At 33.4% G+C, this 27,842-nt stretch overlaps 5 protein-coding genes across 8 annotated transcripts; all 5 read right to left on the minus strand.

Moving 5' to 3' along the window:
- Window positions 1-3,430: 3,430 nt before the first annotated feature.
- On the minus strand, window positions 3,431-6,834 carry LOC123225334 (cytochrome P450 704C1-like). 2 transcript variants are annotated; one of them, XM_044649269.1, is made up of 7 exons: window positions 6,620-6,834; window positions 5,315-5,683; window positions 4,982-5,197; window positions 4,602-4,895; window positions 4,189-4,509; window positions 3,877-4,101; window positions 3,431-3,772 (listed from the first exon to the last, which is right to left on the minus strand). In XM_044649269.1, the coding sequence occupies exons 1-7, from the start codon at window positions 6,623-6,625 to the stop codon at window positions 3,578-3,580; spliced, it is 1,626 nt and encodes a 541-aa protein (XP_044505204.1). In that variant the 5' UTR covers window positions 6,626-6,834; the 3' UTR covers window positions 3,431-3,577. The 2 variants fall into 2 exon arrangements, with proteins under 2 accessions (XP_044505204.1, XP_044505205.1); XM_044649270.1 differs by having other exon boundaries at window positions 5,315-5,543; window positions 6,620-6,759.
- A 47-nt stretch (window positions 6,835-6,881) lies between these two features.
- Window positions 6,882-8,589, minus strand: LOC123225332 (pentatricopeptide repeat-containing protein At2g20540-like). The gene has a single exon (XM_044649267.1). The coding sequence runs from the start codon at window positions 8,558-8,560 to the stop codon at window positions 6,884-6,886; it is 1,677 nt and encodes a 558-aa protein (XP_044505202.1). The 5' UTR covers window positions 8,561-8,589; the 3' UTR covers window positions 6,882-6,883.
- A 1,612-nt stretch (window positions 8,590-10,201) lies between these two features.
- Window positions 10,202-14,012, minus strand: LOC123226447. Its single transcript, XM_044650966.1, has 3 exons — window positions 12,916-14,012; window positions 12,665-12,813; window positions 10,202-10,907 (listed from the first exon to the last, which is right to left on the minus strand). Exons 1-3 carry the CDS (start codon window positions 13,852-13,854, stop codon window positions 10,658-10,660), a joined length of 1,338 nt encoding a protein of 445 aa, XP_044506901.1. The 5' UTR covers window positions 13,855-14,012; the 3' UTR covers window positions 10,202-10,657.
- Window positions 14,013-16,345: 2,333 nt separating this feature from the next.
- LOC123226008 (DEAD-box ATP-dependent RNA helicase 7-like) lies at window positions 16,346-21,148 on the minus strand. The gene is made up of 14 exons (XM_044650425.1): window positions 20,557-21,148; window positions 19,963-20,097; window positions 19,744-19,884; window positions 19,517-19,628; window positions 19,375-19,445; window positions 19,092-19,246; window positions 18,870-18,981; window positions 18,669-18,770; window positions 18,532-18,592; window positions 18,246-18,414; window positions 18,073-18,169; window positions 17,859-17,953; window positions 17,080-17,213; window positions 16,346-16,903 (listed from the first exon to the last, which is right to left on the minus strand). Exons 1-14 carry the CDS (start codon window positions 21,025-21,027, stop codon window positions 16,662-16,664), a joined length of 2,097 nt encoding a protein of 698 aa, XP_044506360.1. The 5' UTR covers window positions 21,028-21,148; the 3' UTR covers window positions 16,346-16,661.
- A 3,390-nt stretch (window positions 21,149-24,538) lies between these two features.
- Window positions 24,539-27,193, minus strand: LOC123224979 (xyloglucan galactosyltransferase XLT2-like). Of its 3 annotated transcripts, none has more exons than XM_044648789.1 (2): window positions 25,091-27,193; window positions 24,539-24,928 (listed from the first exon to the last, which is right to left on the minus strand). In XM_044648789.1, exon 1 carries the CDS (start codon window positions 27,176-27,178, stop codon window positions 25,460-25,462), a length of 1,719 nt encoding a protein of 572 aa, XP_044504724.1. In that variant the 5' UTR covers window positions 27,179-27,193; the 3' UTR covers window positions 24,539-24,928; window positions 25,091-25,459. The 3 variants fall into 3 exon arrangements, with proteins under 3 accessions (XP_044504724.1, XP_044504723.1, XP_044504725.1); XM_044648788.1 differs by having other exon boundaries at window positions 24,539-24,979; XM_044648790.1 differs by lacking the exon at window positions 24,539-24,928 and having other exon boundaries at window positions 24,994-25,269; window positions 25,386-27,193.
- Window positions 27,194-27,842: the final 649 nt, after the last annotated feature.

Raw genomic sequence — 27,842 nt, forward strand, 5'->3', positions numbered from 1 at the left:
AAATATTATTCAAATCAAACATATCTTTAAAAGATACCTCATGAAGAAGGTGAGCAATGGATTCATATATACCCAACACCCTCGACTCTTATTCTTGGGATGTGTGAGAATGCTTTTCAAAAAAACAAGGGTTTAAATGAAACTCAACTAAAATTAGGGGTACAGTAATTTTTTAAAAATTAATTTAACGTGTATTAGTTTATTCCTGGCTTTTGGTAGTACAAAAGTATAATTTCTGATATGAAAAAATTTGATCCAAAATTAGTAACAAGCTGAATTTACAAAATTGAAAAGACACAAAAGGCTTGCATTAAATTTAAACAACATGTTAATTAATTAAATAAATATAATTTCTGATTAAAAAATTATGAACCCTATAATAAATGAATACTTTAAGCAAAGAAATGTAAATGGGTTTCTTACAAAACATATTAAAAATAAGAGCAATACTATGTGTACCCACTTTGGGTACACAAATATATACACATTCATATGTGTCATTATATGATTAGTTATTATTTTATTCTTAATTCAAAATCATCTAATCATATTATGACACATATAAATGTGTATATATTTATGTACTTAAAGTGGGTATATATAGTTTTATTATAAAAATAATATATAAATAGATATATATTTATATATATTAAATAATATTTTATTTTTAATTTAAAATTATTAAATTATATGATAATATATATTAAATATGTATTTAATTATATATTTAAAATATATATGTATAATTTTATATCTTTTATTGTTGCAGGAATTCCTAACAATGTGTTAATTTGGGTGAAAGAATAAATTAAAAAAGTGCCGTACCATTCTTTATTTCTGAGGCTCAAATAGTCAAAACATTTAGATTCCACGTGCAAAATTTTAAGGAAACTAGATTTATCTACTGTTAGGACTCATGTACTACTCCTGTAGGAAGAATAAAGAAAATGTTTCCCAAGACACGTGGCAACAAGCTAAAAGAGCAAATGATAAACTCCCAGTTGCATGGACCTCACAATATAAGGAGAACATGTGGCAAACAAGGGGAGACCTGGGCTATTAGGGGACATCAAAGCAGTGGAGGGGGAGGAGAAAATCATCAGTCATTTTACAGCAGAAATTGGGAAAATCAGGGGAGAGTGCGAGCCTCTCGAATGCCCTGCTTAATCTACCATTTCATTTGTATGTAATTAGAGAAACAGTAATCATTTTTCATTTTCCAGAACAGAGCTTAATTTGTCTTGCTGAATGTTTGTCATTTTACATTCAGTGTTTAATATAATATTATAAATCCCAGAAACACTCTTGTTACATAAATACACTGTTGCTTGTGTTGAGGACTGCTGAAAAAGTTGAGTGGTTGCTGCTGTATTGAGAAGGAACTTGTAATATTTCCTAAATTAATAAAAGGGCAATTTGGCCATTTTGTTAAATATTTGAATAAAAATATATATGTATATATTTATAAGCCACTTGTTTAGGTAAAAGATTATGAGAAATGCAGAGTCTACTTCCCACCACTTGTGTGCAGGCGTAACACATTCTTCCTGCCATTTATATTTGTCTAAGTAACGCTTGCTAGACATAACTCTCCTGGAAGCCGTTTTGGAGGGATAACGGTATAAAAGAAAAGAAACAGTTTTCTAAAGGGCTCTCTGCTGGGTTTTTATATATGTTTCCTTTGCACAAAGAAAAGAATTCTCATCTTCACTACATAGTTGTTACATTGCTAGCAACCTTTTCTTACGCAACCAAAGAGAAAGAAGAATCTTCCGTTCGCCGGTCAGAGAAAGAGGTCATCGAGGAGACTACTTCCACGCGAAGACGAACGTGATCGCCGGAGGAGAGGTAGGCTTTTGAACCACCCTTCCCTCCTGCATCTATAACTGTGAAAGCAGTTGATATTTTTTACGCGTGTTTATATATATATATATATATATATATATATATATATATATATATATATATATATATAAGTGTTTCCAAATGTTTTAGTTATCATGATTTTATAAGTATATTCTTTATATTTATGTAAAAAGATTAAGTGTATAAATGCATACGGGAATTCAGAATTAATTAAGCGGTGATGATGGGTTGCAATATAACTGTTGAAATAATCGTTGTATGAATTGATGGAATGTGATTCGGTGGTTAGACATATAAAGAAAGAAAATCTGTAAATGGTTTCCAGAAAAAAAAAAAAAAAAAAGAAACGTAGGTTGTCTATATCTCTTATTGCAACAATTTTCTGTGATTATGATTTTTGTATATATGTGTATGATTATACTGTTGAGGTTTTTTTTTTATTTCCATGAGGATCGAAAGTGAGGATTTTAGGATAGACGTTTAAAAAAAAAAAGAGAGAGAAGGAAGGATTCTGTAAACATGGTTTGTTGCATTCATTAAGTAAATAACATTACTTAATGTGTTTTATTCTTTTCTTTTAATGGCTTAATGAATGAATTGAAGTTCAATGCTTTGGATGATGCTTTCGTGGATTAATCTTTGAAATTTGGTGGATAAAAATTTCATAGATTAAGATAGCTATAAACAGAGGTATAGCCAATTAATGAGACATCTTGATTTCCGCATAAAGAGAAAACAAAATTAATTTGATATGTGATGTTAACGTGAGCGACACCTGAGACGGGTGTTCGGATTTGGTGAAGATGGATATACAATGTAACTAAAACAGATGTCTTCCAAAATGATGGCGTAAGAGGCACCTGAGACGAGTGTCCAATCAGGTACATCAGGGATGGATGTGATGGTAAGACTCCGTTGAAAATATCCATATGAAATATCAAATTTATTAAAAATATCTACTGAGTGTTACAATTTATATATTTATTTTGGGATGCTGTAGGTAGGAAAAATAATGAGACAGGCGGGGAGGCAAGTGGATCAACACATTGAACTGCGCTTTGGCTATATTTATTTTATTTCTATTCCGATCATTTTCACAATAAATTACTTTATAGAATCCATACATTTTGGAACTATCAATTTATTTATATTCACTTAATTTTACTTTGAGACATTTTGACATAATTTTCTTTTGTATTCTAATAAGTATTATGTGATGATTTCTCATAAACATCAAATTGTATTTTATGGTTATCATTATTTAAAAAAAAAAAATTTAATTAATTACCGCTAAGGGTCCGTTTCCGGAATGGGATGTTACAGAACTGCGGGAGGTGGTTGTTTGAAGGACTGGAGAGGTTCGCAGATTCAAAGAAGACCAGGTGCCTATCATCTACACGTTTGATTTCAACATCATCTTTTGAATGAAAAGCTCAGTCTTCAAACTTTCTGCTGCCAAATCTAAAGATAAAATCGTACGGAAATGAAAGTCGGCAGAGCTCTGCTGTCTTTCTTCTCATTCAAACAACTTAGGGGTAATTAGATATATAACTACATGGATATATATCTGAAAATCTTCGAAAATTTAAACCATACTCCAAAATTCTGTATTCTTTGTAGGCTTATAGCTTTTATATAAAAACATTTGTTAATGGAGGAATTAAACATTTGTTAATAAGGGACATCTATGACAATTTACTGCCAACTTTACTTATTTTCCAGAGCTCAATCTTGGGGAGGCACATAGATGGAGGCCACCTTCAATTTGCAGAGTCATGGCTGATCTATAGTTGACCCTTTTCTTTTCATCACTCAGCTTGAATTTGTAGCTTCCTAAAAGGATCATACTGAAGATCTTCATCTGCCTGTAAGCAAATTCCTTTCCTAGACAGACTCTTGGACCTGCCTGTTTAACACAAATCATACAATTTCTCAGTCTCAAATCTTTTCTCAATTCACTTAACAATTTGCATCTCTTAGTAATACAAAGTAAATAATAAACAACATTACTTCTATTCCAGTCTCCCTCGCCTGGAAGGTTGTGAAAATAAAAGGGCTTGCTGCCTGAAAATGGCCATTTTCATTGAGCCATCTCTCTGGCTGAAACTCCTCGGCATCATCACCCCATAAAGATTTCATCCTGCCCATTGCATAAGGTAAATATGCCACCAGGTCTCCTTTCTTCACACTGAAACCATCAGGCAAAGTATCATCTGAAAAACAAATCTTCCCATCCTGTAACACCACAGAACCCAGAAAAAATGAGCAAGTATATTAATTATGCCCTCACTTGCATAATGCATAAACATTGTTAGTGCTTACCACAGCAGCTGCAGGATAAAGCCTGAGAGTCTCAGTCAAAACTGCATGGAGATAATGCATCTTCTCAATGGTTTCTTCAGTTATGCCGGCTGCAAGTTCTTCAGTGCTTGAATCATCAGTCATTTGAGTTGCTTGTATCACTTCCTTTGCAATCCTCTCCTGTATATGAGGGTGCTTGCAGAGCATGTACAAAAACCATGAAAGAGTTGAAGCTGTTGTGTCTTTGCCAGCAGTCACAAAACTTAGAACTATGTCTCTTAAGTATTTTGGATCCGTCTCTTTCAAGTCCAGAAACCTTGACACAATATCTTCTTTCTTCACCTGTCATTCATATGTTTCTCTAATTATAGAAAACATTACTAAACTTTCAGCTACATAAAACAGATGGTCTTGCAGATAGTCAATGAACTCACAGGTCGAAAATCGGCATGTGAATTGTTGAGTTGCTCAATTTTGCTTCTAATCAATTTGTATACAAATTCATCAATCACTTTAATACTCTTTCTTAAAACAGCCTCTGATCCAATGTTCAAGAACCGCTTAATCTTCCAGAATATATCAACATATCGGTATACTACAATTGCACTTGCTTTATCAAAAGCATCAGAGAATCCAGCACCTTCTTCAAATGTTCCACACATACAGTCTAAGTCTATACCCAATAGGATTTTAAACACAGAGTCTAAGGTTGATTTCATCAGAAGTTCCTCCAAATAAACATGTAATATTAATTGAAAAAAAATTAAAATATTTGCTCTTCTCTATCAAAACAAGTCAATTAAGAAGCATGTACTTGAATTTCTATAGATTGATTTGATTCGGCTGCTCTTGATACAATTCCAGCCAGCTTTACTGCAGTGGCTTTAAAGACAACACTGCTGAAGTCCCTCAGTATCTTGGTGGAGAATTCATAGCTTGCTATTTTCCTTTGACGTCGCCACTTTTCTCCATCCACAGTGAAGATCCCATCACCCAAGAGATCCGTCAAAATGTCGTAATTGTAAGAACCCTGTTTCCAAAAAAAAAACTATGCGTTTTCAGGACTATGAATAAATTGCTTAAACTTTTTGGAATAATTCTATTCCCAGTTTCAATGGTAAACATATTTGGATATGTAGAATATTACCTTACCATAGTTTCCAAAATTGGTTTTGAGGATGTACTCAATATTTGGAGGGTGTGCAGTGTAAACGTCACTTCTGAAAAAACTAATCAATCTGAAAGTTGTGTGTTTGAGTGCAAGGTCAGCCATGGCATCGTGGAGCCTATGAAAATTGAATGCTAGGTGGAAGACAGTGCAGCCAACTGGATGATATCTTTTTCTTTTCTCAGCACCTGATATCTTGGCATAGAATCTGTGAATGCATATGCCTAAAATTAGTGTTAAAGTTGCTGCCGTTAGAGGAATGGAAATGAAGAAAAGCTCCTTCAGGTTCATCATGGTGATAAGTGCTAACCCAATTGATTGATGAAGATGATAAAATGAATGATTGACCTGAAATTATGAGATAGTGATCACTAGTAATCTGTCAAATTCATTGACTCAAATTGATAACTTTTCCTTAACGTAAAGGAGACTTTTAGCCTCTGTTGTCTAAAAGAGAAAATATCTGATGTGTCACTTTCATAAAAAATTAAGTAAATCGAATGCAAGGTTAAGATAGAAAAAAAAAAAAAACAAAGTAATTAACAGAAAATTAAGTTACATATAATTACTCATACAATTCATGATTTATAAATTTTACTATGCTAATAAATGAGGAATATATAAATATAAAAAATATAATAAAATTATTAATGATTAAATTCAGACAATATGTAAATAGTCTAAGCATGTTGTTTGACCTCTCTGTGGGGGTAGGTAGCTAAGCTTGCATAAAATCAATCTTGAGAGCACTAGCATGATATGGTTTTATTCACAAGCCATGTCTATCATTGGCTACAAGATTGACATTCTAATCAAACATTATCTCAAAGAAAAAGTTCAAACTCTCCCAAAGTAAAGCCCTGGTTTTGACTTTATTTTACTGTTTTCATTTTGAGATTGATGAACCGAGTTTTGAGTATTTACCTGAAGACAATTATATGCATCTTAAAGATAGCACACTTAAGAGTGATTAACAATTTATTTTACAACTATTCTATGTCAAATTTTATGAAATACAAAGGCCACTGGAACCTGTTTCTTATTAGTCCATACATCTGTACCCAATAGATTCATGCTTCAATAAATATTTTACTCGCCATTCTTAATGGACAAAAGAGTACTGATAAGAAGCTCAGCTTCATACTTTTAAATTAACCAAACGAGATTTTGTTTACAAGAAAGGAAAAAATTTTAGAAGGTAGCATAAGAGATTGGCAGTTCAGCTTGACAGTAGATACACTTAATACTCCAAGTTTAAGCTGTAATTAAGAATGATTGTTTTACCTCCATTAGTAGAATTATCTGTGGATTGTGTCCCCATTTACTCCATGCCCTAGAAGAGAATCAAGAAATCTTCTTCGTACAGCTCCATGAGATGAGCATCTTCCAACAAAATTTAATCTTCCTGGTACCATGCTAAAAAATTTTCACATTCTGGTATCATGCTTAAATATTTCACATAGAAGTGTCATAACTTTTCTCAGAGAAAGTTGATGTTACGCCACAGAAGGACCTATCTGCTTTGAAGTCGGACAGATCTCTACATGATCATGACATCTGAGCCTCCATTGCGAAGTCTCTAATATACTGCACAATACCTTCATTCTTCATCAGATTACTTATTTCATTCAAGACCCATTCCAGTTCCTCTATCACTACCTCAGGTGATCCTGTCACAGAGAATTCATGAACAGTTCCGTCTACTTCAACCAAGCTACAGCCTGGCATTTCCTTTTTTATACTTCTTTCTTTCATCAACACTCTAATTCTCTTTACATCATCATATTTACCAGCTTTTGCATATATATCACACAAGTTCATATAGAAAACATGGTTCAGAGGTTCTAAATCAATTAAATAGAGTGCTATCTTTTCTCCTAACTCCACGTTCCCATGCATTTGACAGCCCCCAAGTAATGCGCCCCAAACAAACACATCTGGCTTCATCGGCATGCTTCTAATAAGTCCTTCTGCCTCATCAAAGAGCCCAGCTCGACTGAGAATATCAACCATACAAGCATAATGATGGACCTGTGGTTCCATCAAGTAAACACGTCTCATCATGTCAAAACACCAGCGACCTTTCTCTACAAAACCAGAATGAGCACAAGCCGACAGTAGCCCCACAAATGTCACATGGTTTGGCTTTACGCATTCTGATTCCATCTCTTCAAAAGTATTGAAAGCCTCCTTAGCATACCCATGTAGGGCAAACACTGAAATCATCGCTGTCCATGCCATAGTATCCTTCTTAGGCATTTCCTTAAACACAGAATAAGCTCTATCTACACAACCACATTTACCATACATGTCGACCAAAGCCGTCCCAATAACCACATCACATTCAAGTCCACTTCTCATCAAGTAACCATATACCCAATTCCCAAGGTCAATGGCACCAAGATTAGCACAAGCCGAAAGCACACTAGCAATTGTAATTTTATCAGGTCTAACCACATCATCACCACTCAAACTTTGCATTTCTTGAAAAAATTCCACTGCCTCTTTCGCACGCCCACCTTGAACAAACCCCGTTATAATCGAATTCCAGGACATAATATTCCTTTTCTTCATTGTACGAAACAAATTCAACGCCGAATCAAGATCCCCACTTCTCAAATAACCAATAATCATAGCATTCCAAGAAACCACATCCCTCTCCAACATTTCATCAAACAACTTCCTTGCACTACTCACAAACCCACTAGCCATAAACAAACTTATAATAGAATTTTGCACATATAAATCATTACAAAACCCAAATCTGATGACGTGGCCATGAATGCCACCCCCTACAACATCACGCCTCCTTGTACATTCCTTTAAAAGGAATGGAAATGTGAGGCAATCAGGAGCAATACCACTACGAAGCATTTGTTTATACAATTTCAAAGACTGAAACGAATCCAGATAATTTGTTTCAGTGGATTTTGATGCATAGGCTCTGATCATGATGTTGTAAACATAGAGATCGGGGTTCTTTATGAGACGAAAGAGTTTTGTAGCATAACTAAGAGAGCCAAATTTTGATAAGGCAGAGAAGAAGAGGATGCGAGTTAAGAGGAAATGCTGATGGGTCCTCTTCATATCAGGACAAGTAATAATTTGGGTATGGATTTGTGTAAGCTCTTTCATGTTCTTGCATTCTTCTATTGCTTTTCTGAGAGTGGATGTGAGCTCAGAGAATAGCCTGTTGGGCGTTGAAGTTTTGGCGGGAAAACACATTGACGGAAAACAAACAATTATTGATTACAGCTTTTCGTTCGTAGGCTGTGTACTTATTAATCTTATTAGCCTTTTGGGGGGTGGGGGTTTAATATTTTATTATTGAAATAGAAAAATTAATTTGAAGTTAGATTACTTAAAAAGACTATTGAGTATAAATAATTATTATATTTGATAAAATTTGATAGGTATAAATAATTATTATATTTGGTTAAATGTAATAAAATATTACTAGTAAATTATTTTACTTAAATGTGTTTGAATATAATTATTTTTAAATATTTTTATATTATTTATCAAATTAATTAAAAATAAATTTATTTTTATCTTAAAAAATTAATAAATAATTATATAATTATAATAAAATCAATATTATATTAATAATCTTTAAATACTTAAAGTGAAAGTAGTAATCAAATTATCACCTATATTACTTGGTACATCAGCATTGGTAATAGAAGATTACTGTAATCTTTTATTACTGACAAACCAAACAAAAAAAATAAAAGATAAATTACCAAGGTAATCTTCAAAAACTGGAACCAAACGGTAGTAAGGTATGCATGGGTCAACATAATTAAAGGTTATTTTAGTAATTTATATTTTTTATTTATATTTTTTTATTTAATTTATCAATAAAACTATGTGTACCCATTTTGGGTATACAAATGTATACACATTTATATGTGTTATCATGTGATTAGATGATTTAAAATTAAAATAAAACAATAACCACTCATATGATAACACATATGAGTGTGTATACATTTGTATATCCAAAATTAATACACATAGTATTACTCTTAATTTATAAGTAATAAAATATTTTAATTTTTAATATTTTTTTTATTAATGATGATATAATAGATTTTGATAATATTTTATTATTAATAATGATATGATAAATAATATAAAAGGTACTAAAAAATACTAAAATAATTTTAATTTTATTAAAATATATAATTTATTTATTAATTTTTTAAAATAAAAATAATATTATTTTTAATTAATATAATAAATAATATAAAAATATTTTAAAATAATTATATTTTAAAATACTTAAGATATTTAAATAAAATAACGTATAGTATATTATAAGGTACGAGTAATTATAATTATGACAACTGCCACTATCCATTTAAAAAAAAAATCCAATACAACCACCATCATTATCAAAAAAATCAAAACCAGAACCAAAACACATAACTACATAATTTCTCCCGCTCATCTCCTCCACCACCTCCGATGTTCAGTTTTTCGTCATCCACAACTACATTTACTAATATCTCAGCTCCTTGGTTGTGTTGTCCTCACCTGCATCACTGGAACTTCATGGTTTGGCTTTGCTTAACCATCCCCCTTTCATTGTCACAACCTTATCGATTTCCGTCAAATCATCGTCACCACCCCAATCTTGCCCTCCTTCACCCAATCCCACGACGTTGCTCCCTCGATGTTAATAAAGAATGGGTGAGCAAACCCTAGCCATCGCCATTAGACTCTTATTCACCCCGTACCTTTTGATTTACTATATTTCAGATTTTGTATGATTATGCAACCATTATAAACAGAATGTTCATGTTCCTAATAAAATAAAAGAGATGCTTTATTTAAGCTTCTCAATTAGAGAGAAAAACAAGGTAAATAAGCTAACCACTTCCATACGTCAAATAAAATTAATTGTCCACTGGTAACAAATATATCATACAAATTCTGCACACATACAAAATCTGAACAGTCTTGCATTATCGTCATACAAATTACCTGCAAGGAAAACTTCGAGTCCGATGACCAGCCTTCCAACAAATTTTGAACTGATGTCGATCCTCCAAATTTCGAACTCATAGCCTCTTGCTTTTGCCATTCAAGCTATCTCTTGGGAGCACCTATAGTTTCTCTTTTTTTTTTTTCAACCACCTGATGGTTGTTCGCCTGTCAGACGTGAAATAATGAAAGAACTGTATGTATATTACAAGTTTTTGTTCAACAAAGCTGCCACATATCTGAGCTTCAAGGTCTTCAACCTCCTGACCTCAACCATGCTATCTCTTGGGAGCAACTATCCAGGTTCTGGGCAGACATATTAGTTATTGTGCCCTAAAGAAAACCTTCAACTCCATATCCTGACCTTACTTCTTGGTAGATAGTGAGTGCTTCTTCCATGACTTTAGCTTGAGCAAGCAACTGAGCTCTCTTCTTCCCAGATGGATGGGTGGAAAGATAATCTCTCAGCTTTGAGTCTCCTGAAATTTGTCCCAACTTCTCATACACTCTTGGTGCCACCTGTGGATCGTAACCAGCAGATGCAACCAAAAGTAGCCCAATATAATCTGCCTCCAGTTCCATCCTACCAGAACAGACAAACAAGTAATTATAAGGTCAACAATTGTTGTAGCAATTGCCAGGACAACAGAGTTTCATTTGCCTGGACAACATAGTTTCATTTTTCTTACAGCATTCATGGTATAGGCAGAAAAAAAAATAAACTAGTTTCAAGGCAAAGAGATGTCAAATGAGTGAACTCTTTCGCCTATCTAGTATTTATAAAAGTATTAAATTATATCGCACACAATTTGTAGTGTGCTTTTATGAAAAACTACGGTATTTTACTACACAATTTGTAGGACACATTTGACATCTCCAATAATACAAAGCGACCATAAAAACCAGAAAATATGGTGAATGTAGTTTCTCATCAGCACTGGCATTGACAACAAAATTTATTGTGTGATTAGGAATGTAGTAAAGAACAATCAATGATTAATCATATCAAGATCTACACAAGTAAAAAGAATTTATATTTTTACCAATCAGAAAATAAGAAAGAGGTGTGAGGAGAGAGGAAGATCCTTAAGCACTCAATTTTACCCAGACAATGGCAAAGAGATTAAAACTATCGGCCTTCAGACAGTATGACATTGAAAGTAAACCTTATGCTTTATATGAAAGCAAAATCAATAAAAAAATGGATGGACAAAGGAGATCTATTGCATTAATGACTGGAATAGTTATTAAACTTCAACATAAAAAATATTTTAATTTACACCTAGAGAATGGAAAAGCAAGATAGGAAGAGTACTTAGAAAAACAAGTTTCCACTTATTTTTTAAATTCAAATCAGTTCATTAGTATCTCCCATTAGGGATGTGGATTTTGGGGATATACCAATAACTCACATAATTATTGATCCAAAAAAATCTAAGCTTTTACAAAACTTTTTTATTTTGAGAGGAGTTTGATTTCCATTGATTCATGTAACAGTGTAGCAATCTACTACATTAAAAATAATGGTGTACACAAGAAATGCAAGGATTAAATTCAAATTTTAAAAAATGACAGATATAAACAAGTCATAGAAGATACTGGAGCAAATTTACACCTACTCTGGCAACTGTAAAATACAATAGGTGCTTAAACACGAATCTAACAGAACAAAGGGAAATTTCACAGACAAGGGAAAAAATGAGAACAAAAATAATAACCTTCCTCCAAAAGCATACTCATGGAATTGGGCTGTTAGAGAACACACAAACATCATTAAGAAAATGCTGAGAGTAATTTCTCAGATTTTTTTAGATATTTCAACAAATATGAGACAGATTTGAGCAAATTGTATGTTTATACAACTTCATTGTTAATGCGGTTTCATTAGCTTGGATTCATGATCAAACCATAAAATCCATTAGTTCAAGGAAAACTTGCTTTACACAGGGAAATCTGAAATCAGGTCTTAGAAGGCCACACATTGGCACCATGGAGTCTTTCCATAACCATGAACCAACTGAGATAGAATGTTTTACCTTAAAAAATCACAACTAGGAATACATTATGCCTGGTAAGATATGATGAATTCCATTACATTATAAATCCTAAGAATCTCACATTTCCAAATAACTAGACTCTGATTGTTTTAAGTTGTTGGCTGGAATACAAGAACAAAAAGCTAAATTTAAAACACATTGCCATGAGATATGCCTAGCTTACATAGTATGTTCATAAACAAGTGGCTCCACACAAGATTCTACAATTTATATACATTGCAACATCATAGATCTCACAAACATGCACCAAGATGTCTATGCAAAATGAACCCAAGGGACATACTTCCGTGAGAAAGGAAGCCTCAAGAAAAGAGTTGACATTGTGTTGATAACATCAGGCACAACGAATTGATAAAGTATCAATTGTAGAATGGCAAACCACAGATTTTTTGTAATCCCTTCAGCAGCATGTCGAGCCAGTGCATGTCCAACCTAATCAGAAAAGAAAAAACAAGCCACCAGCATATCCCCCCAAAATCCAATATAAAGCTATTATCAGCTGAGTAAACAATTCAAGAATCAAAGCAAGTATACCTCATGCCCAATAATGGTTGCTATCTCTGCATCAGTTCTAAAATGGTCAAGCAGTCCAGTAAACACCACTATCTTTCCCCCAGGCAAGCAAAAGGCATTAACGACAGGTTCATTGACCACCAAAACCTCCCAATTCAATCCATCCAGATGAGAAGTGGCAGCTTGTAACCCTATCTCTTGACCCTTCTTCCTAGTGTGCTGAACCGACTTATCATGAAGAAATTCATCTTCTTTATGCCAATCTCCCTCAAGATTCCTCCCTTTAAGAGCCTCACTCAAGGCCCGCAATGTTTCATGAGCTCTTCCCCCATCTGCTTCATCACTCTCAGGAGAGGCATACCCCATATCACTCCACACAGTCTCATGCTTTAACCCTTTTCTTAAAGCCCGAATTATATCATTTGATATCAATCTAACCCTCACGCTATCTGGGTGTATAGCAGGCAAAATCTTGCCCTTATAAGCCGCCTTCATTTGCTCAAATTGGGTCTCTCCAATCTTTTTTTCAACAACTTTTGATAAAAGCACAAAATGGGTTCTTTTAGTATACGGAACCGTCTCTAAATTTCCTAAATACACAGTGATCACAATCCCAGAACCAACCAACACAAAAGTTAACACATTCTTTGGACTTTCAAGCCACTTTCTTGGACCTCGCTGTCTAAAATGTTGTACATGATAACGATCCACATAATAATTTCTCATAGTGTTGTTATAAAAAGAATTATAACGATACTTGTTTATACGAGCTGAAGAAACTACTCTCTGGAAAACAGAAGAGAATGAATTGAACCCAGAAAACTTAGCGGTAGTTACAGAGTTACTTTGATAAATTCTCGAAGACGAATCCCGAATTGTAGGTTTCGATAGAAATGAAAGTTTCGAAGAGAGATCGCGAAAGGAATCGAAAACAAGTTTTGCTCTTCTGTAACATGCCATGATTGTGAAGTGAAGACAACAGTATTCAAATCAAGTCATGTACGAAATAGTTAGAAAAAATTTAAAATACAAAAGAGATAGTGGGCTGAGTGTCTAGAGGCAGGTGGAAGGAAGCACCGGGCAACTGAGAGGTTGAAACCCAAACAAGCCCTGATAAAATGGGTAGATTATCCAGAAGATACGTGGATAATCCGCCAAAAACTGGGTATATATTTTAGATTTTTAAACCCATATCCCTTTCAAATCCACATCTACGTATGATAAATTTTCACGGATGAGTCGGACACACCCATAAGTCATCTGTTATTTTTTTTATTTATTTTCTTCTTCATTTTTAATATCAAACTTATAACACACTCAATGTAAATTTTATATATTTTTTCTCTCTTTAATATAAAATAAATTCAAATTTACTTTAAAATTAAACAAATTTAAAAAATATGAGTACTAAATATTATTATTATTATTATTATTATTATTATTATTATTATCTTCCGTGTTTAAATTTTCATTTTTTCATGAAATACTTATGTACCTAAAGAGAAAAATATTAAAAATTATACAATGAATACATTAAAATAATTAAAAATTAATAAAAATTAATATTAATAGATAATCTATAAATCGGCCTACATTTGGTGTGGGTACAGATTTTAGAAATCATTACTCGTAATTCAATTGGTTTTCGGTCCACACCCATTATACCTACACCCATATAGATTTAGTCTACACCCAAGCTAATCCACTAGTTTGTTAGGTCTATCCAAAACAATATTTCTGAATATAGGGAAAGAAAATGGCAAATGTATAAATAAAAAAAATATATCAATTTTTTTATTTTTATAAGCACTCCTATATGTATTTAAAATGAGTTCTAAATTTAGTATATTTTATATTAATTTAAAATCATTCTGCCTTCATTATTGATATTTAAATTAATATTATTTTAGTGGTAAGGAATTTTATTATTTTTTATTAAATAATTCAAGCAAATATTATATTTTACCATAAAATTATTAAAAAATTATAAAACAAGTATTATTAAAAGATAAATAACAAGTTGTTATAATTCCAAATAATGTTTTCGGGCGCTTATTTTAATCATCATCTTTGTTTTCTCACCGTTGGCCAAGAAGGTTTCAATAGATTAATTTAGGCCAAATTGAATTCTCAAAGTTTCCCCCGTTAACTTTGAAAATCTTATTTATCCACCAATAACCGTTTAAATCTGTTAATTTTAAAGATAAAATCTTAATTTTATATTTAATATTAAAAATAAGCTTAAATATGATTTTATTTCTCTCCTATAAATTTAAAAAACTAACTTTTCTTCCCTAAATCAAGTTTAAAAAGATCACATTTCTCCCTTAGGGTTTAGTTTCAAAACCCATTCACTTTCTCCGGTGTCATCGTCAGAGAAAGTGAATAGGTTTTGAAACTAAACCCTAAGGGAGAAATGTAATCTTTTCAAACTTAACTTAAGGGATAAAATGTTAGTTTTTAAACTTTTAGAGAAAAAAACGAGATTAAATTTTTAGAGGTTAAGATTTCGTTAAATTTAACCGGTTATAGGTAGATAAATAGTATTTTCAAAGTTAACGAAAAGAACTTTAAGAATTCAACATAATTTGGGTGGAAATAGTCCTTTGGCCATTAATTTAAGAATGTTTTACAACAAGTCCACCATCATAGGAATTAAAAAGCTAAAATAAATAAATAAATAAAATCGCAAAAGTTATTGTTTATCCAATCAATTACGAGAAGAATATGTTTTTTTTTTTAATTATTGAATTTCTTTTGTTAAAGAATTGAATTGAACGGATTTATTATTGACAAAAGAGATTTAGAAATGTCATCGTATATGCTTTACATTCCGGTCTAATTCACATTCATCCCTAAAATATTATATATGATTCAATTTAAATCAGTAAATCAAACCAAATAGTTTAAAAATTACAATTTAATTTAATTTAATTTAATTTATAAAATTTAAACAATTTGTTTACACTTTTTTAATGTTTAAGTGACAATTTAAATAATTTTTAATATAAATTAAATAGTAAACTGTATTTTTTTTAAATATAAATATAACTATATTTAATAAAAATTTTAATTAAAAAAAAAGTTTACAATTTCTTATATTTATTTTATCATATTTTTTATTTAATATATTTATATTACATTTTAAAAATTTATAACTTTATTAATTTCATTAAATAATACATATTTAAAAATAAATTATTTCAACCCACAATCTAAACTAAACCTAACCATATTTTTTTGATTTAACTTGATTTCAAAATTAACATAATTTAATTTAATTTATAAATTTTGGTAACTGTTTTTTCAATTTAATTTAAAAATACTAAACCCACAAACCAAACCAAACCAATCCATTCACAACCCTGCAGCCGTCTCTTAATTACTAGACAAATAAGATCTCCAATTTAACAATCATTTTAAAAAGCATCTCCATTGAATATACCAAACATAGTACTACAAACATAATATTGCTGAATATAATTGAACAAATATTCATATGTAATCTTTCTTACATTTTGACCAAAATTGGAGACCCAAAAACCCCGACAAGTAAAAACAAAACAAAACAAAACAAAAAAAATACAGCTTAAGAAAAACACAAAGGGAAAATAAGAATACTAGTATAATTAGCCAATCTATGGTTGCTTTTCCTATGATGTAACAAATTATTGAATAATTTCTTCATCATTAGAATTATACTCTGGCTTTAAATCATAAATTGTTCAACTCACCGGAAAATAAGATTGGTGGCAACTTCTAACCCTTCACCACCTCCTGCCGTTATTGCCGCCTCTACCACTGCCAGAAAATCTGTTAGTTCTTCTATCAGAAAATCCACCACCTCTGCCACCGGAAAATCCACCACCTCTGCCACCGGAAAATCTACCACCACCTCTACCAAAGCTGCCACCACCACCACCAAATCTCCCCCTTGACTGTTCTCTTTCTTGCAAGCGTGGCAATGCTTTCAACACTTCTATGCTCACATTAGCCGCATTTTCCTGGCCTGCGACAAGAAAAAAAAAGACATGAAAAATAACAAATTAGGCAATGCAATCCGAGTATGTTGCAATAAAATGAAAATCAGAAACTATGCTTTAGAAAACAGTTTGAGAGAACATATAGGAATGCATAGTTTATCTACCATGACTACTATGAGTAAGCCACAAAGCAGAAAGATACCAGAAAGAAACAAGTCCAAATCTTCCACTGGCACATCAAACACAGCACCATTTCCATCAGCTGTGAGAGTCATACCCTTCACTGACTCTACTTTCTCCTCAGGCACAAATCTTCTCAGTACACCGTAAGCAAAGCTGCATATTATTTCATAAAATCCAAGATTCAAGACATATTTAAACTGATAAAGATTGAAGCAGTAAAAAAAATCAACATAGAAGTTTTAAAAAACCCTATTCCTACTACTAAATAAAAGTACACATTATGCTTTAAGGATGCAGAATATGTGTCCCTACATATGGATCAGAGAAACCAAAGAACAGGAGAAAGGACAAGTGAGAAATCCAAAATGTAAGAAACACCCAATTTTATGAAATCTTAATGCTGGGTATGATAATAATAACTGAGAGCATGACCACCCAGATAAAATGTCAATTTTACGCTCTTTCTTAAAACTTGAGGACACTAAGGTACAAGAGCTTATAGAACAGATACTGTTCCATTTTGCCAGATTTCTTAAATGAAATAAAAGTCAGAACACTGTTTCAATTTCCTCCCTTTATCTCTCTTTAATTTTACCATTGCAGACAACTAGACACACCACGCCATAGCTCATACAAACAAAGAAAACTGGTCCAGAAATAAAAAAAAAGTAAATAGTTCAGGCTTGTTGAGGCAAGAAAATGGGTCATCACCATAATCTCGTTTCTTGAAATAAGATGCAAATAATTCAACATGTTAGCACTCCCAAAAGCTCAAGTTGGAAAATTTTAGAAGCTTACGATGGTGTGTAGATGGGCTTTCCAGCTTCAAGAAGCACTGAAACATGGTTCTCCAAAGAGCCAAGAAGTGATCTGCTCTTTATCTCAGTATAACCCTGCAATCATATAATAAGCTCCGTAGTTTCAGAACAGACAAGAATATGGTGTTCAATGTGATAAACAAACGCAAACATAGATATAACTATGCAGAACAAGATAAAACCAAAGAACATACAGCAGCCTTGGCAAGTGCTTTTGAAAGCAATTCCACTGCTGATAGACCAGATGAGTCCAGTAGGTGCTGGGCAGTTTTCTCGAATACAGGAATTACACTGAAGTTTAAAATGTAAATATTAATAAATATAAAATGAAAGCACCATATCCACATCAACTCAAATAAAAGGTCACCTGTCTGAAATTTGGGTTATTGTTTCTGCAGCTTCCACACCAGCAGCTTTAGCTATATCAGCTGGTTGAGGTGCAGATATGTGCTCAAATTTCACACCAGATTCTCTTTCTATCCTAGACACATTTGACTTTCTAGGATCATAAAGCATAACAGCAACTCCAGTGTTGCCTGCAAAATGATATAGCTTATCAGCAATTCATCAAACTTTGATGCATCCAAAACAAGATATAAATACAATCCAACCATCCCAAAAAAGGAATTAAATGCCAAATTTTCTACAAATACCTGCTCTTCCTGTACGTCCAGATCGATGAATGTAGGCTTCTACATCACGAGGAGGTTCACACTGAAACATTACATTAATGTCAGTAATCCAGATGACAAAATATAAATTTATTCAAAGCACATACGGTTACACAAACCTGGATAATTAACTGCACATCATTGATGTCTAACCCTCGTGCTGCCACATTAGTGGCCACCAAAGTCATAAACTTGCCTGACCTGAAACCAGAAAGTGTGACCTACAGGTACAAGATCACAAATTAAACAAAAGCTAAGTAATGAGCAAGCTAGGTAAAACTGATTTTTTCACATCCTTTACAAAAGTAACCACAATTTACCTCACGCTGAGACTGCTGTATGTCCCCATGTAATGCCCGTGCTCCTGGTAACACATCAGCTAGTTGAGAAGCAGATTCCTTTGTCTCAGTGAAAATAATTGTGCGGCCTCCACTGAACCAGGACACAACAATAATTGGTTTTGAACAAGGCAATTCAATAGAAGATTATAAAAAATATCATAATCATGATTAAACAATAATTTTGCACTGCAAGCAACTAACCTGCTATAACAATGAATAATATCAGGAATAACTTGAGCCCTCGCTGTGCTGGAACAGGGAAGAACAAAATGTCTTACATTTGTACTAGCCTTCATTTTCTCATTCCCAACAAGATCAATGGTTTTCTTATTTGGCTTGAGAAACTTAGAAGCGATCTGGCAATGAATAACACAAAAGATCATTGACATAAAATCAAGATTTATATATTATTAGAAGAGAGGTTAGCATAATAGAAACCAAATACAAAACAAATATAATCCACAATCATTATGTAGAAACGGACATGTTTCACCCAGTCAGGCAGGGTTGCACTGAAGAGAAGCGTCTGAACTTTATTCGCATCCTTGACTTTGCCTGAAAAAATTTACAGAAGATTAAGAAACTTCCATTCAAACACATAATACTTTTATGTGAATGATACATACCAAGAATAAGTTCGACATCATCAACAAAACCCATCCTAAGCATTTCATCAGCTTCATCAAGGACCCGAAACTTCAATGAAGTTAAATCAATGTTTCTCCTCTCTATGTGATCCTGTAGCACATATATAGCAGCAGCCACGAAATCAATACATATATCCAAAACTTGACACCCATATAACTTCCAAGACATTAGTATATGAGAAAAAAAGAGCTCAGATGAAATTAACCTTGACACGGCCTGGTGTTCCAATGACTATATCAACTCCTTTCTTTAATTTAGACTCCTGAGAATGATAGGGAGCACCTCCATATAAGCAACATGAGGATAGCCCCATTGCCCCACCATAAACATCAAAGTCTTCATGCACCTAAACAAACCCAACAAGAGTCACAAAAAAAAACTTCCATGATATTAGATATGTATCACTACATCTCCAATTTCATACCTGTTTAGCCAATTCTCTAGTCGGTAAAAGTACCAACACGCTTGGTTCCCTGCCATATCCAGTTTTCCTCAATCCTTTTGTTGGCCCATTGACTAGCGATTCTAAGATTGGCAACACAAAGGCCAGTGTTTTTCCCTGAATTATTTAAAACATGGCCAGAGCATAAATAAACAAGATATTCCAGACAATAATCCTATTTTCTGAAGATTCAAATAAGCGGCGATCAATTAACTATATGAAAACAGAAAGTATACAAATTAACAAACATAAACAACAGGAATGGAGTCAATCTAAATAAACTAAATACATATTTTAGTGCATTGTCCTAAAAAGGCTTTTTGGTTTTTATTCAGTAAAAGCTAGCAGTAGAATACAACAAAAAGATCAATTATCATGACTATAACTACACATCAAAAGCGGGAAAGCAGCACATGTTGTGCATCGCATGTCACTCACGCATTACATTTATATTCTGATGCTAACTTTACTTTGGGATAAAAAATATGATTTTGCAATCGACCCGAATGTAGCATTCTCCCAAACTAAGATATAACAATTAATGAGAAATAAATCAATTAAACGGCAATACCACACCTGGCCAGTGCGTGCACGTCCAACTAAGTCAGAGCCATCCAGTACCATATCAAAAGTGGAGGCCTGAATTGGGAACAGAGACTCAATGCCCTTAGACTTGAGTTTCTCTCTCAACGGTTCCGATATTCGAAACCGCATAATAGCATTAGGATTCTCACTCTTCTCCTCCTGCTCTTGCACCTCACCTTCTACTTTCGTTTTCTTTTTCTTCTTCTTCTCCGATTTTAAATTCACAGGCTCGCCTAATTCAGAGCTCGTTTCACTTCTTTCTTCGTCGTCTTCTTCCATAACTTTTCGCTTCTTGCTCTCCTTCTTCTTAGACCTTTCAGAATCATCCGCCTTATTCTTTGAGTCCTTTTTCTTCTTTTCCGCCGAAAGCTCAGTTTCGTCTAAGCTTTGAAGAGCTATTTTCTTCTTCATCTTCTTCTCTTCTACCGTTTTATTAACGTCAACGAGTGCTAAAGAAGGCATGGAGAGATATATAGAGAATTTCTCCTGCTACACAAAAATTGTGGCGGTGAGTTGCAGAAGCAGGAGGGGAAGAGGAAAGAAATTGTATTAGGGTTTGAGTTTTTAACGTTCAGCGGTGGAGATATTTTGGAGCGTTGGATGCGAAACCCTATTTTTGTTTGGATATATGCCGTTGGATTATAAATATCTTACAAAATTGGCCTGATTAAGTTAAGAGGTTATAAAAAGAATATCAGCGTACGGGATGTTGGCGCAAATGCCAGGCTGTGCTGCCGTGGATGAATAGAAATTGATGTGTTAAATCGGCCGGGCCGGGCCTCAAGCATGAGAAAACGGTCTTGCCTGTAAAGATATGACCCAGATATAACCCACTATTGTAACAGATCCGGGCCTTGAGCATAGACAAGGCCCATGGGTCGATTAGATCTAATCTGTTATTATTTTAGTAATTATTTAAAAAATTAAATAAATACTTAATTAACTAAATAATAATTATAATATAAAAAATTATTTTTTATTAAAATTAATGGATAGACCCATTACTCTTGGGTGTAACCAGTTACGGTAAGGCCTGACCTAGTCCTATATATACAAGATTGGGCCGTTAAACCTTATTTCCCCTATAAGACTCGTTATTGTGCAAGTTTTAAACCCTACCCACGACCGCCTCTAATAGAAAATAACGAATATACTCCTTCGTCCTGAGCATTAGATCGCATTCGCTTTTGGGATTTGACTACGTGTAGTAGAAACTTTGAATTGATTGGATTAAAAATTTAAAACAATATAAATATCTAGTTTTATATCTCAATTAATTAATTTTAATAGTAAATTGGTCTTAAATTTAATTTAATTTAAAATAGTATGAATATCAAAATTTACATCTTAATTAATTAATTTTAATAATAAATTGCTTTTACATTAAATTTTATTCAAATTTAAATTTGATGGAATCCATTTATATTTCTCCAAATTATTGACAGCAGTAAGATTATCTAAGTGTTTGGTTTAATGGAATTTTCTCAAAAGTATTTCTTTTTAAAATAGGCTAACTATTTAACACCAATATTTTTCCATGGTATGTTAAATTTGTTAACAAAATTAGCTAAATTTTTATAAAATTATTAAAAAAATAATAATATTCAAATTAAATAATATTTTATCGTCAAAATTTTTTAAATAAATTTTATATCCTAATTTATATTAATTTTAACTAAATAAATTAACTAAAAAATAAATAGATAGAAATACAAGTAAAAAATAATAAAAAATTTTGTGCACGTATAGATAGGAATATTAATGAAGCATATTCACAAACTCAAGGGTAAAATATAATTTTAAAAATTTTAGGGGTAGTAATGAAATTTTTAAAAGTTTGTTTTTTATTTTAAAAAAGTTTGAAAGTATGTTTCAATATGCCCTTGATAGTTTTGAAAATATTAATTACACCTTTAAAAAATTAAATAAAATATAATAAATAATGATATAAATGTCACATACAAATTATTAGAGTTATAGTTATATTTTTAAGATAGAGGAATATATTCATTTGTCTTATTAAATTTGAGGAAAATATTATTTATACTCTTATGATATTATTTAGGCCAAATGACTATTTCCCACCCAAGGTATGCTATAATGACAAATTTCCACCCTTTAACTATAGAAACACCAAACACCCACCCATGTCTGATTAAATTTAACAAAACTTTAACGGTGGTAAGGGTAAAATCGTCATTTTCTCTATAATATTAAAAATAAACTAAAATAGAATCTACTTTTGCCCCCCTAAACTTTAAAAACTAAAATTTTCTCCCAGCCTAAGTTTTAAAAAATCGTAGTTTCACCCTAGGGTTTCGTTTTGAAATCTCCGGCTCCATTACTGACGGCCTCTCCCTCCCGAAGCCTCCTCTCCTTCCAACGATCTCTTTCCTCTCATTTGGACGCCCGATTGGCGTCGGAGAAGTCGTGGAAGATGAAGAACTTCGTCGGGGAAGATGAAGTTCTTCGTCTTCCCAGACGACGAAGATGAGATCGATCGATATCGTCTTCATCGTCTGGGAAGACGAAGAACTTCCCAAACGACATATCTCTGTGTCGGATGGATTGGGGTGGAGTTGAGGGGGGTCGTTGGTGGAAGAGAAACCGTCGGGAGGGGAAGACGGCCGACGATGGCATCGGAGAAAGTGAAAGGGTTTGGAAATAAACCCTAGGAGGGGAAATGCGATCTTTTCAAACTTAGCTTAGAAAAAAAAATGTTAGTTTTTAAACTTTTAGGGGGGAAAGTGAGATTAAATTTACCACCGTTAGGGTTTTGTTAAATTTAACCGACCATAGGTGGGTATTTGGTATTTTCATAATTAAAGGATGGAAACTTATCATTACAGTATACTTTAGGTGGGAAATAGTTGTTTGGCCTATTATTTATAGGTCAATTCCAGGTTAAAATAACACTTAGCTATACTTTTATTCTAATTTTTTTGACAAAGCGACACAAGTATCATTGTCATGTTAATTAAAACTAATTATTACCTTTTTTTTATTTTTGATAACAAGGAACCGGCCATTTCAAGATAAAACTAACTAGTAACGAGGAATCTCACCAAAGTCGAGTTGCTCTCTTGAAACGGAACATTTGAGACTGAACAAGTCAAACTTTGAATTTAATAACCGATTTCATAATTACTGAATCAGATAAATCAAAAATAACAAAATTTGAATTCAAACACTCTATCTTGTAAATCGGCCCGTTTGACACCGCCATTGGAGGCGACAGACTGCTACCTTTGATAGACTAACTTTTAGGATTCTCCTCCCATTGTTCATCAAGACTCTGTACTTTAATGTTAAGGTGATTTTCTATGTATGTCATCGTTTATACCTTGCGTCTAAAGATTTGAACTAAAAAGAGAATACTCATGTTGCATTTCTTTTCTAGCATATGAAGACATTGAACAACTTTATTTTATTCCCTGCAGCCGTTAACCAGTTTTAAGTCTAGCAAACTTATTGCTACTACTTTCGAATCATCTGAGAACACAACTTCCATTTGAATAATATGCACCATTCAGCCCCTTGCAAGCAAAGCAATATTGGAGGAATGTACAAGGATCTGTTAATGCTAATCAATTCAAAACTTCCTAAGCTTAAACTGGGTATTGGACATTTTATCGACCAATAAAACCATATCAATAAATCTACTTATACTTACTTTGCATCCATAAACAGATATAATTTGATAAGATAAAATTATACCCAATCACATAGTAACATATCATATATTACTTATTTATGTATTTAGCAATGTATACACATAATATTACCCAAACTATATATATACATAATAAACACAAACTTATACACAAATAATAATATATCACTAAATAATTAAATATTTTGAAATTAAAATAAAATAATATTCAATCACATGAAAACATATCATCGTTTATGCATAAATTTATGTATATAATACTACTTTTTATTGACACAAAGAAGAATTCGTGGCACCATATTCAATCCAGGTTGAGACCTTTAATTCAAGAAGAATTTTGTAAAAAATTATCTTTGGACTTAACTTTCAAACATGGTATATACGAATGGGTGATTATGGGTAATTGATTATGGCTAGGCCTCTCAATCAAGCCTATTTAACCAAGTCTAATTTGTTCAAACCCACGACCAAAAAATGTTAGCCTCAAACTTCGAATTTACCCAATTGAGTCCAGGCATATATTTACTTCATTTATATACATGTGCTCCATAAAATGACACATTTAACTTCCAGATAATTTGTGAAAAGAAGTAAAAATTTCAATACCTCTTTCACACACAAAATTTCCCTTTAAATCATGTATGTGGTAAAACTTGGTAATCTTGTGCTGCATGCTTCCTTTGCCTTCTCCTGAAACATCAAGGAGATCTTCAAATCTTCTTCTTAACTTCCAACGCCATTCTAACTCAAAAAGGAAGACAGATAAAAGCTCAAGAATCATATTGAAAAACTCAACAAACGCCACATCAAGATAAAGAAATTTAAAGTACATAATCTATCTATTCTTCGTACCATTGGCACAAATTACAAGTAAAAATGGCCGTCTAATCATCAAATCCTCTTCAGCCACCAAGGCTCCACGCCTAGAAATGATGGTGGGGGTAGTGCCGTGGTCCCTGCTGGTGGTCTCCTCCTTCCTCATCACTTTCACTCATTAAGTCGTTCCAATGGCCTGCCTGCCTCACTGCCAACTGATCACCAGTTTTTGAGTCATCAATCAAAGAATTACAACTGCAGTAAAACAATTTCTGTAGAATGTACAGAATAATAATACATATAAACTGCTTCTTCCCCACAAAAATTCTACCTATATGCTTTTTCTTCATCATACAACATTGCCCATTATATTAACTCCCTGTTCGAGCCTCGCAGTTTCTTGTATTACCACTTGTATCCCCACTCTTCTTGCTCCTTGAACCTCCTCAATATTCCATCAATGGCGACATCAAAAGCATCTTTTATATTCTCTAAACCTTCAAGGGGTTTTGCATACACAAACTTCGGTATATAATCGATCACTTTATTCCTCATTTTCTTCACCTCTTCCTTACTATAACTTGTCAACACTGATCTTATCGACGTCGTCCCGTTTTTCACGGCGTTACGGTCTATAAAAATCGAATAACTCCCTGGCTCATCAGGCAAAAACCACTGGTATTGATAATAAGCCGATCGCTTCCAGAAAAAAACCGGGATCGAACCGGCCACCATGCAATCAAAAATTGACCTGCGGGTGAAGCTATCACCTCTCGGTTGCAGACAAAAATCCGAGTCAAGAAACGTTTCAAGAATCGCCGAGGTGCCGTTTGAGCAACGCGTTCCTGCACAATTCACGACTTTACAATACGCAGACTCCTCCTTACAATGACTCAATAACTGCCTCCGGAAGTCATTCTTGATTTTGCCACGTGTCGCCCCGGCGAAGCAGAAGAGAGTTGAACGGTTCCGATTGCGAGCGAAGTCCTGCCACTGCAAAATATCCGAGTCGGATCTAGGGTGGAAACCCGTGGGGTAAGGTATGCCGACATCGAAATAGTCCCACGGATTTCGTTCAATCAGAAGGCGAGTAACGTTTCTCATACCTGGCATGTAAATGCAACCGGAGCCCCACTCCTCGTCTTTAGACCGTCTAAAATCCCACGAGATTCTCCCCATGGTGAGGAAATGATCCCAGCCGTTTGATCGGTTAAAGTACGGTTGATCTCTTACCCAACGCAGCATCATATCGCAGTGATAGTCACGTTCCTGGGCTTTTGAATACGACCACAAGTATTTCCCCACCGCGAGTCCAGCGTAGAAAGGTATATAGAACGCCGTAGCAGATTCCGGCTCTAAGGTTCTGCACTTATGGTTTAATAGCCTGCTGTGAAAAATAATCTCCGATACAAATTGGTCAGTCCAGTGCCAGGCAGGAATCAAATTGGCCGGTACGACGCCATTTAAGTCAGTTGCAGTTCGACCAAAACCCTCATTTATCAGCATGTCACAGCGAGAGCCCCATGGACTTAATTCATGACAATTTTGTAACAATTCTAGGTTAAAAAGCTTTGGTAAATCGTACACGAAGATTCTCCCGGAGCTGCATTGTTCGGTGTGCATCGAAATTGTGACCGAAATATCGGACCTAGGTTGTTCTTGTGGCCGTTGATGCTCTTGTTGCGGCTGATACTGCGTAAGCTTGATAGTGTCCTGCATATCGGAGGCTGTTGTAGTGATACGTTGTTCGGCGACGTGCCGAGCGGTGAAAGAAACGGAGATGGAACGAAGTATTAAGAAGAGAATTATCTGGAGGGAGAGGAATGAGATCAGAAGCCATGAGCGAGGGCTGTGGAGCGAGAGAGGTGACTGAAGAAACGATTTGAACGAATTCTGCCGATCCGACTCAGTGCTTTTTAGTGGCTTAGTTGAGTGAGATGAAAAAGGTTTAGATGACGGAAGCATCAGATTTCCGGCGATGATTGACCGGAAAATATGGCGAATGTGACGTCGGTTCGCTATGGGAAAAATCAAAATGGGAAAGGCGAGAGAGAAGAATGTAGCTTTGGGGGTTGGGGTTGGAGAGTATTTCAAGTGGAATAAAGAAAGTAACGGAAGTGGCATAGGCAGACACGTGGGCTTTTTAACGCCGTTCGATTTGTCGACGAGACTGTATTGGATTCTCCTTCCATCGATCTAAATATTTTTATCCTGTATATAAAGTATTTAATATTAATTAAATATTTAAATAATATATTATTATATTTTAAATTGTTCATTCGACATATATATATATATATATAAAATATTATTCATATTAATAAATCTTAAGATTTTTTTTTTATATGAGTTTTCTTATAAAATTAATTAATTAATTATTTTAAATTATTATCTTATTTTGAAATTAACAATAGAAATGGTAACCTGAAGTCTACAATTGATACTTTTGAAATCGTATATGTGACAAAAAGGCTACACTAATATCAAGGTTTTTAAAAAATTTAGGGACTTGTTTTAAGTTTTTAAAACTTGTAAAGGTTAAATTGTTATAGTTAATTTTTTTTATTTTTTAAATTTATAAATGATAAAATTATTATTTTTTTACTGTTAATTTAAAAAAAATTAAATTTGGTTTTAGGTGAAAAATATTATAAGAGTAGAATAGTCATTTAGTTGGGAAAATGAAACGGATGCAAACGTTAAATTTCCTCATCGGCCAATGGACTATTTTTCTCCCAAATTTTAAATTTACGGCCAAAAGACTTATCCCCGCTCAAGTTACAGTAAA

The sequence above is a fragment of the Mangifera indica genome, chromosome 9 (assembly GCF_011075055.1).
Source record: "Mangifera indica cultivar Alphonso chromosome 9, CATAS_Mindica_2.1, whole genome shotgun sequence".
NCBI classification, from domain to species: domain Eukaryota; kingdom Viridiplantae; phylum Streptophyta; class Magnoliopsida; order Sapindales; family Anacardiaceae; genus Mangifera; species Mangifera indica.

Excerpts from the sequence above, each read along its gene's own strand:
- LOC123225334 (XM_044649269.1), bottom strand. Across the intron at positions 4,896-4,981 it reads ATCAATCTATAGAAATTCAA|GAACTTCTGATGAAATCAAC; the intron begins GTACATGCTTCT and ends GTTTATTTGGAG. Across the intron at positions 4,102-4,188 it reads TTTATCCTGCAGCTGCTGTG|GATGGGAAGATTTGTTTTTC; the intron begins GTAAGCACTAAC and ends GTGGTGTTACAG.
- LOC123225332 (XM_044649267.1), bottom strand. The coding sequence starts at position 8,560 with ATGTGTTTTCCCGCCAAAACTTCAACGCCCAACAGGCTATTCTCTGAG.
- LOC123226447 (XM_044650966.1), bottom strand. The coding sequence starts at position 13,854 with ATGGCATGTTACAGAAGAGCAAAACTTGTTTTCGATTCCTTTCGCGAT. Across the intron at positions 12,814-12,915 it reads CAACCATTATTGGGCATGAG|GTTGGACATGCACTGGCTCG; the intron begins GTATACTTGCTT and ends TTTTCTGATTAG. Across the intron at positions 10,908-12,664 it reads AGGCTTCCTTTCTCACGGAA|GATGGAACTGGAGGCAGATT; the intron begins GTATGTCCCTTG and ends CTGTTCTGGTAG.
- LOC123226008 (XM_044650425.1), bottom strand. The coding sequence starts at position 21,027 with ATGCCTTCTTTAGCACTCGTTGACGTTAATAAAACGGTAGAAGAGAAG. Across the intron at positions 19,629-19,743 it reads GAACACCAGGCCGTGTCAAG|GATCACATAGAGAGGAGAAA; the intron begins GTTAATTTCATC and ends TATGTGCTACAG. Across the intron at positions 19,247-19,374 it reads TGCCTGACTGGGTGAAACAT|ATCGCTTCTAAGTTTCTCAA; the intron begins GTCCGTTTCTAC and ends ATTCATTGCCAG.
- LOC123224979 (XM_044648789.1), bottom strand. The coding sequence starts at position 27,178 with ATGCCACTTCCGTTACTTTCTTTATTCCACTTGAAATACTCTCCAACC.